At 41.5% G+C, this 8,831-nt stretch overlaps 1 protein-coding gene across 1 annotated transcript in view; it reads right to left on the bottom strand.

Annotated features, from left to right (window-relative positions):
* The window catches only part of LOC113007502 (heat shock 70 kDa protein 12A-like), a 28,669-nt gene extending 21,657 nt beyond the window's left edge, over positions 1 to 7,012 (bottom strand). Inside the window, exons 1-6 of the mRNA XM_026144129.1 lie at positions 6,637 to 7,012; positions 5,441 to 6,515; positions 3,251 to 3,307; positions 1,150 to 1,197; positions 1,006 to 1,053; positions 505 to 561 (exon numbers count right to left, since the gene is read on the bottom strand). Of these exons, the coding sequence (XP_025999914.1) occupies positions 505 to 561; positions 1,006 to 1,053; positions 1,150 to 1,197; positions 3,251 to 3,307; positions 5,441 to 6,513 (1,283 nt within the window). The 5' untranslated portion in view covers positions 6,514 to 6,515; positions 6,637 to 7,012. The remainder of the gene's footprint in view (positions 1 to 504; positions 562 to 1,005; positions 1,054 to 1,149; positions 1,198 to 3,250; positions 3,308 to 5,440; positions 6,516 to 6,636) is intronic.
* Between the last annotated feature and the right edge of the window lie 1,819 nt (positions 7,013 to 8,831).

Below are 8,831 nucleotides of genomic sequence, written 5' to 3' on the forward strand. Positions count from 1 at the left end.
CAATTGTGGCTGACTTTAGGCACGGCGGGATGCAGGACTGGGACAGTGAAGTGTTGAAGATCCTAGTGAAGACCCCAGCCAGCTGGTCTGCACACTCTTTTAGGACCTTTGCGGTTACCCCATCTGGTCCGGTGGCCTTCCTGGGGTTCACTGCCCTCAGTGTGCGCCTCACCTCATATTCCTGCACTATGAGGCTTGGGCTGCTGCTGTCCGATGTTTTTTCTGCTGCTGCCTCTGGTCCCTTCACCTCAAAGCGTGCGAAGAAGTGGTTCAGCTCCTCTGCAAGCTCCGCGTTACCCTCAGTCAACGTGGTATTGCCAGGTTTGTAGTTGGTTAAGTGCTGAACTCCCTGCCATACCTGTCGTGAGTTGTTGGTGGTGAAGTGGTCTTCGATACTTAGCATACTGTATCAATATTACAATCTCCAGCTCTGTGAACATTTGTGAGTCATTGGACCATTGATCTTTAAACAGTCTTTCAGGCCAAAAAGTTCAGTGAACAAACCTTTGTTGATGTTCGCGTTCTTTTTGTCCACATCTCACAGCTGCTTCTTTCTCAAGTCTGCTTATGCACATGAGAAACATTTTTTTCATTAGATTTTGGGACATAGAAGTCATCAAGTACAGAAACAATCTTTTACAGACAGTCTTTCAGGTCAACAAGTTCAGTGAACAAACCTTTGTTGATGTTCGCGTTCTTATGCTATGAGCTGGTTTATGGGTGAAATCCAGTGGAATGACAGTCCTGCCGTAATACGTGTTCTAACCATGTATTCCAGCCCTAACCTAACCCTATCCCCAATCTTATCCATTACTTTAATGATGTTAAATAGTGATAAAAAAAGTGATTTAAGTAAAATGGCATGTTGGGTACCAGGAAGCGTAATATGTTGACGATTTGTCACCTAGTGTAAAATATTACGCTTTGGGAGTGAGAACGTGTTGAGTTTCAAGACCATCCATATGTTAAATAAGAATATGTTATAGATCTCTACATATGCATTACCTGTGAATGAATGACTTCAGTTCTTCATCTTTCTGGTTCAGAGCAGACCTGTGGGGGGGAGCAATATGTGAAAAAGTTCTTTATTTTCTGAGAATCTATTAAATGTCTTGTACGATTTAGTAAAACTTTCAGAGAAGCAATTACCTTGTCTCATCAAGTTTTTGCTTGTAAAACGTCTCCATCTCTGTCAATCTGTGTTAAAACAACATGATTAGTTTGGTAAACGCCTTTATAAGATAAGATAAGTCTTTATTGTCATTGCACAGTCATACATAGTACAGTAGTACAATGAAATTGGAAAAACTGTCCTACGTCGGCACTACATATAACACAACACGACACGATATGACACATCACAACGTAACAAACAACACAACACAGTACATTAACTTAGTATAAAAAAGAAGAATAAGTGTATGTGTATTGCACACTGTTATTATTGCACATTAATTATTATTGCACCTTGTTATAAATATAAATATTATTGTTATCGTTTTAAACATTGTTACCTCCCCCTAAAAAGTCCAGGGAGGTATCCAGTCAGGTCAGCTATTTACATTGATCAGGGCTGTTGCCCTGTTGTAAAAGCTGTCCTTGAGTCTATTTGTTCGGGACCTCAGCAGCCTGAACCTCCTGCCAGACGGCAGCAGCTTAAACACCCGGTGTCCTGGGTGTGTGCAGTCCCGTAGGATGCTGCGTGCCCTCTTGAGACAGCGAGTGCTGTACAGGTCCTTCAGGGAGGGAAGAGGATGTCCAATGATTTTTTGGGCCGTGTTGATGACCCTCTGGAGTGCCTTTCTGTGTGCTGTGGTGCAGCTGGAGAACCACACACCGATGCAATATGTCACCACACTTTCAATGGAGCAGCGGTAGAAGACGGTCAGCAGCTCCTTCTTCAGGTCCATTTTTATGAGGATTCTCAGAAAGTGGAGACGCTGTTGGGCCTTCTTTAAGACCGCAGAGGTGTTAGAGCTCCATTGGAGGTCTGTGTCTATGTGCACACCCAGAAACTTGAAACTGGAGACCCTTTCCACGCACTCCCCGTTGATGCTGACAGGCTGCAGCTCAGACTTCCTCCTTCTGAAGTCAACTACCAGTTCTTTTGTTTTGGTGGTATTGAGGTCCAGGTTGTTATCTGCACACCAATCTGACAGCCTCTGAACTTCAGCTCTGTATGCAGTCTCATGTCCCCCTGAGATGAGCCCCACCACAGTGGTATCATCTGCAAACTTGATGACTGTGTTGTCTGGGTGGGAACTAACACAGTCATGTGTGTACAGAGTGTACAGTAGGGGACTCAGTACACAGTCTTGTGGAGAGCCGGTGTTGAGGCTGAGGGCTGAGGAAAGATGAGGCCCCACTCTAACTCTCTGTACACGGTCTGAGAGGAAGTCTCTGATCCAGCGGCAGGTGGTGGAAGGAAGTCCAATTTCCAGCAGTTTATTTATTAGTCTGTCCGGGAGTATCGTATTGAAAGCAGAGCTAAAGTCAACAAAGAGCAGCCTGGCGTAACGGCCCTGCACTTCCAGGTGAGAGATGGTGGTGTGGAGCGTTGTAGCAATGGCATCTTCAGTTGATCTGTTAGCTCTGTATGCAAACTGGAGCGGGTCGAGTGTGGGTGGCAGGCAGGACATGATGTGACGTCGGACCAGTTTCTCAAAGCACTTCATTATAACAGGTGTTAGAGCAACTGGTCGGTAGTCGTTGAGGCTGCTAATGTTAGTACGCTTTGGCAGTGGGACAATTGTGGCTGACTTTAGGCACGGCGGGATGCAGGACTGGGACAGTGAAGTGTTGAAGATCCTAGTGAAGACCCCAGCCAGCTGGTCTGCACACTCTTTTAGGACCTTTGCGGTTACCCCATCTGGTCCGGTGGCCTTCCTGGGGTTCACTGCCCTCAGTGTGCGCCTCACCTCATATTCCTGCACTATGAGGCTTGGGCTGCTGCTGTCCGATGTTTTTTCTGCTGCTGCCTCTGGTCCCTTCACCTCAAAGCGTGCGAAGAAGTGGTTCAGCTCCTCTGCAAGCTCCGCATTACCCTCAGTCAACGTGGTATTGCCAGGTTTGTAGTTGGTTAAGTGCTGAACTCCCTGCCATACCTGTCGTGAGTTGTTGGTGGTGAAGTGGTCTTCGATACTTAGCATACTGTATCAATATTACAATCTCCAGCTCTGTGAACATTTGTGAGTCATTGGACCATTGATCTTTAAACAGTCTTTCAGGCCAAAAAGTTCAGTGAACAAACCTTTGTTGATGTTCGCGTTCTTTTTGTCCACATCTCACAGCTGCTTCTTTCTCAAGTCTGCTTATGCACATGAGAAACATTTTTTTCATTAGATTTTGGGACATAGAAGTCATCAAGTACAGAAACAATCTTTTAGCATGTCATAGGGAAAAAAACATGCTTTCATTGTAGAGGGAATCCCATTACTTCATAAAAAATAATATAAAGACACTGAAAGGTTAAATGTAGACAAAAAATTGATTTGGACATTATTTTCAAAATCACTAATATATTAAACAAAAACATAGTGTTTATATTCTCTGCAGATTCATTAACTTTTGTTTGATTTCAGCTCATCGTCATTTTTTTCACAGCTGAGCTGTGGGTGAAAATCATTGTGTAAAAGAGGTTGATGGTTGCACTAAAGAAATATTGTATCTTTTTTTATAGTGTAGTTAAAGTTTGAGAAAAATGCCTCATTTCAGAAAGTTTTTTCTTGTAAAATGTTTTCATCTGATTAAATCTGCGTAAAAACATTTGTAGTTTACTAAAATTCTTCTGAACATGCTATTTAAAGATTATCAATGTTCAGACAACTAAAGGTTTTAGTATTGACAGTCTTTCAGGTCAACAAATACAAACATTTTATGAACAAACTCTGATTGGTGGATCTGAATGTGACCATGTGGCCATGAAGTTGAAGAGCTAGTCCCTTCACGCAGACAATGTACCCTTAAGGAGACGATGCAGCCAAGAAGTAATATAACAAACCATTTGCAAGTGTATATATTAGCATGTCAACCAGGGCTAGGCCCTGCAAGATCCAAACACCCTTCTTTAAGACAGAACAGTTGTTCACTACGTACGACTCTGGATACTGTAGCTGTGAAAACTGTGAAAACGAAGGTCTCTAATCAGAAGTACCTGACTCCGTGGTATAATTCTCAAACACGTTGCCTAAAGCAGATGACTCGTAATCTGGAGAGGAAATGGCGTGTCACAAATCTAGAGGATCATCATTTAGCCTGGAGAAATAGTTTGCTGCTTTATAAGAAAGCCCTCCGCAAAGCCAGAACATCTTACTATTCATCACTGATTGAAGAAAATAAGAACAACCCCAGGTTTCTCTTCAGCTCTGTAGCCAGGCTGACAAAAAGTCAGAGCTCTGTTGAGCCAACCATCCCTTTAACGTTAACTAGTAATGACTTCATGAACTTCTTCACAAATAAAATTTTTATCATTAGAGAAAAAATTACCAATAATCATCCCACAGATGTAATATTATCTACAGCTACTCTTAGTACCATCGATGTTAAGTTAGACTCTTTTTCTCTAATTGATCTTTCTGAGTTAACTTCAATAATTACTTCCTCCAAACCATCAACGTGTCTTTTAGACCCCATTCCTACAAAACTGCTCAAAGAAGTCCTGCCATTAATTAATTCTTCGATCTTAAATATGATCAACCTATCTCTAATAATCAGCTATGTACCACAGGCCTTCAAGCTGGCTGTAGTTAAACCTTTACTCAAAAAGCATCTCTAGACCCAGCAGTCTTAGCTAATTATAGGCCAATCTCCAACCTTCCTTTATATCACACATCCTTGAAAGAGTAGTTGTCAAAAAGCTAACAGATCATCTGCAGAGGTTTATTTGAAGAGTTTCAGTCAGGTTTCAGAGCTCAGCACAGCACAGAAACAGCTTTAGTGAAGGTTACAAATGATCTTCTTATGGCCTCTGACAGTGGACTCATCTCTGTGAGAAACATTTGAACTTAATTGGAAAAATATCCTTGGTCAAGATGCTGAACCTCAGGTTGCTCTCCGATGTGTTAGTCAGAGCAAGCACGTAGGTAGTAAAAACAAATGTGTATAAATGAGTGCAACATGCATAAAGCTCAAGTAGAAAAAGAAAACTACATAAGAACCACTCCATAAACCTGACCACCACCTTCTGCGCTATTTCTAACAGACACACACAGAATTCTCTACAGTCTCTTTGTTATAGAATACTTCTTCATGGTACTTGGAAAGTTTACGATTGATTTTTAAGATATGAAATGAACTTCTTTATTTTTACTGAATAAACAAAAGTTCATATACAAAAAATGAGACAGAGAAAATCAGCTGAGCGTGTGGCGATGGAGTGACCTCATTGTGATTCAAGGAGAATCCGTATCTGGACCAAGTCATCAAAACATTCAGATCATACCTGTGTTGTTGTTTCTCATCTCTGAAGTTGATCTCACGCAGCGTGCTGACTTCTTCTCTGACTGCTGTCTCCAGCTCGGCCAGGATCTCCTGAATCATAAACTGGTCACTGGTTACAGTCACAGCAGACCAGTCCTTCACCTGGGGTTTGTTGTAGGTAAGAGGGAGGACGTTCTCCAGGAAGCTGAAGGGGTCTGTGATGAGCGAAGCTTCATGAAGCTGCAGCTTCTTCTTCTTCATGTGTGTAATGTCTCCCTGCAGCTCATTAATAAAGCTTTCTGCCTCCGTCTCATTTATTTTCTGCTTCGTCTCGATCGCCTCAGACAGTCTGGTGAACTCTGTCTTTATGTGCTGCACCAAAGCGGTCATCACCTTCCTGCTGCAGGATAACGCCTCCTCAGCTTTTCTTCTGCTGGTCTTCACTAACTGTTGAGCCTTCTGGATTTTCTGCTCATGCTCCTGGATCATCTGATCCATGCTGTTATTTTCTAATCTCAGCTGGGATTTCCTCATTTCAGCCTCGTCCTCCAGACTCACTGTTTCATGTGTTTTATGGTCACCACATTTACAGGACCGACACAGGAACATTTGATCCAGTCTGCAGATCAGCTCCAAAGGTTCACCGTGATGCTGACACACTCTGCTCTCCAGGTCCTGAACTGGATCAATCAGCTTGTGTTTCTTCAAAGCTGGAATCCTCTGATGAGGCTCCAGGTGTGTTTGACAGTAGGACACTAAACATATTAAACAGGACTTCAGGGCTCTGACCTTTGACCCTGGACACATGCTGCAGAGCACGCCTTCATTTCTTGTTTCTTCAGCTGAACTCATTTCATGAGATTTTTTAAACTTTTCAGCCATTTCAGCAATGACAGGGTTAACCCGAAGCAATGGCCTGGTGTAAAACATCTGTTTGCACAGTGGACATTGGAGTACAGACAGAGTGCTCCAGTACTCTGTGATACAGTCCAAACAGAAGTTGTGTCCACAGGGAATCGACACAGGTTTAGTGAACACACTCAGACAGATGGAACAACAAAGGCTGTCCTCATACACCAATGCAGCAGCAGCCATGTCTGCAACATACAAGGAGAGCTAATATTAGCACACTATAAAGTCAATATAATCCTCATTTATCATTGTCAGAGTTCAATATATCAAAAAGCAACAATGATACTGAAAAAAATGTAACTGTACCTTTTGTATGAAGGCTTCACCAACACTGAGCTGGTAAATGAAAGTCAGAAACAGGCTCTTCTTCTTTTTAGTTCTTACTGAAACACTGAGTACATTCTCTCCTCCCACTTCCTCATTTGAGTCAAACGAGTGAACTTTTTAGAAACAGACCATAAACCCTCACAGGTAAAACAGGTTCAGTGGGGATCTCCTGGAGTCACACCTCTGCCTTTTAGGTTCAAGAAAAACAAAGTGGATAAAAGGTTGAACATTCTCGGAGGAACGAGTTTAGAGAAATGAACAAAGGTGAGTTCTGACTCTGCCCACTAGGACTGAGAATGAAGATCTTCCAGTTTGTTCCCGAATCTGTTTATGTTTATCTCCGACATCAAGCTCTGACCCCAGGAACAGACGTGAGTGCACTCCTGTAATGATATCAGCTACATTTCAAATACTTAGCATAGCATAATATAGCATAGCATCTTTATTTATAACACACTTTAATAATAATAATAATGGATTGCATTTATAAAGCGCTTTTCAAGGCACCCAAAGCGCTTTACAATGCCACTATTCATTCACTGTCACATTCACACACTGGTGGAGGCAGCTACGGTTGTAGCCACAGCTGCCCTGGGGCAGACTGACAGAAGCGAGGCTGCCATATCGCACCATCGGCCCCTCTGGCCAACACCAGTAGGAGGCAGGTGAAGTGTTTTGCCCAAGGACACAATGACCGAGACAATGTTGGCCAAAGTGCTACAAAGAGAAAACAGTTTAAATTACATACAGAATATCTTAAAATGAAAAGTAATATAATTAATAACAAACATATTAAGAGACATCAAGTCTTGTAAATAAATATGTTTTAAGACATGATATAAAAACAGATAAGGAAGGTGTCTGTCTAACATGTAAAGGCAACTCATTCATTGGTGCTGCCACAGCAAACGCCCGATCCCCTCTGAGCTTACGATTAGTCCTGGGCATGCTATTAAATCCGGTTCTTTTGGATTCTTTACGGCCAAAACAGACACGGCTCATAGTACTCTTTTACTTTAAAAATCTTTAATTTTATATATTCTGGAATATGGAGACCTGAGCAGGCACACAGACACGCCAGCCAAAGTCTGAAGCACAAAGAGGAAGCCTAGTTATATTTATATTAGTGATGGCCAAATGAAGCTTTCTGAAGCTTGTATTGAAAAACGGTTCATTACTCGAAGCTTTTCAACACAGTCCTCTCTGGTGACATCTGGTGGCCAAAAATATGAAGTGCAGCTTGAATCCACAAAATAAAACCAACTGCAGAGTGGGATTCTGTCTGATATTGGGCCGCTGTTGTGTTGCTTTGAACGTGTATTTGGTGGTTTAAAAAAAAAAAAAAAAAAAAAAAAAAAGGTTTTATTCGTTTAATAAATAATTTTGACCAGTGAACTTTCCTTGTTTAAACATGCACCATTGTGTGGTCTTTCTTTGCTTGTGACTTCTTGATGTTGGTGAATACAATAATTGAAAAAAAATACCACATTACATATAATAATGTACAACACATTATGGAGCAGGCTTCTGCTGCGAGGTCCCGCCTCCATGCACGTATGCAATTAATCGCTAGACGGGTACATTTATAAATAATATTACATTAGCGAAATTTTCCCAGACATATTTTTGACCTGGGGGTAGAATTGATTGTGAAATGGAAATGCTTCTGAACTTGCAAATTAAAAACACGATGCATTTAAAGTAGCCTTTTTTCATTTTTATTTAAGAAGAGAATTTGTTCCACTGTGCGATGGCCGAACCTGTTCCTTTTCATGGAGATCATTTCTCCTGCCTTAAGGAAAATCCCTTCACGTGGCACAGAGGAGGCTGGAGTGCAGAGAAACTGGTAGAGATGCAGTTATACAGTCTACCTGGGCACCACAAACTATCAGCTAAAGAGAATAAATAGATTAAATTGCTGCACATTTGGCAGACTAACATTTTCAGATTAATTAAAAAAATAAGATATTTTTACAACATTACATGTAAAGAGTCAAGTGGATGTTTTTCTAAAGTTATTCAATGATATTTATATTATGGAAGCAGATTTTTGACATTTTACCTTTATCCCCATTTTCAGATATAATAAACACGCACAAAACAAAAGCAAACAGCCGGAACACAAAGCTGGAAAACCCACCCGACTGACAAAAACCAACTCAAAATTCTCCCAC

This window comes from Astatotilapia calliptera, chromosome 16 (genome assembly GCF_900246225.1).
Source record: "Astatotilapia calliptera chromosome 16, fAstCal1.2, whole genome shotgun sequence".
NCBI classification, from domain to species: domain Eukaryota; kingdom Metazoa; phylum Chordata; class Actinopteri; order Cichliformes; family Cichlidae; genus Astatotilapia; species Astatotilapia calliptera.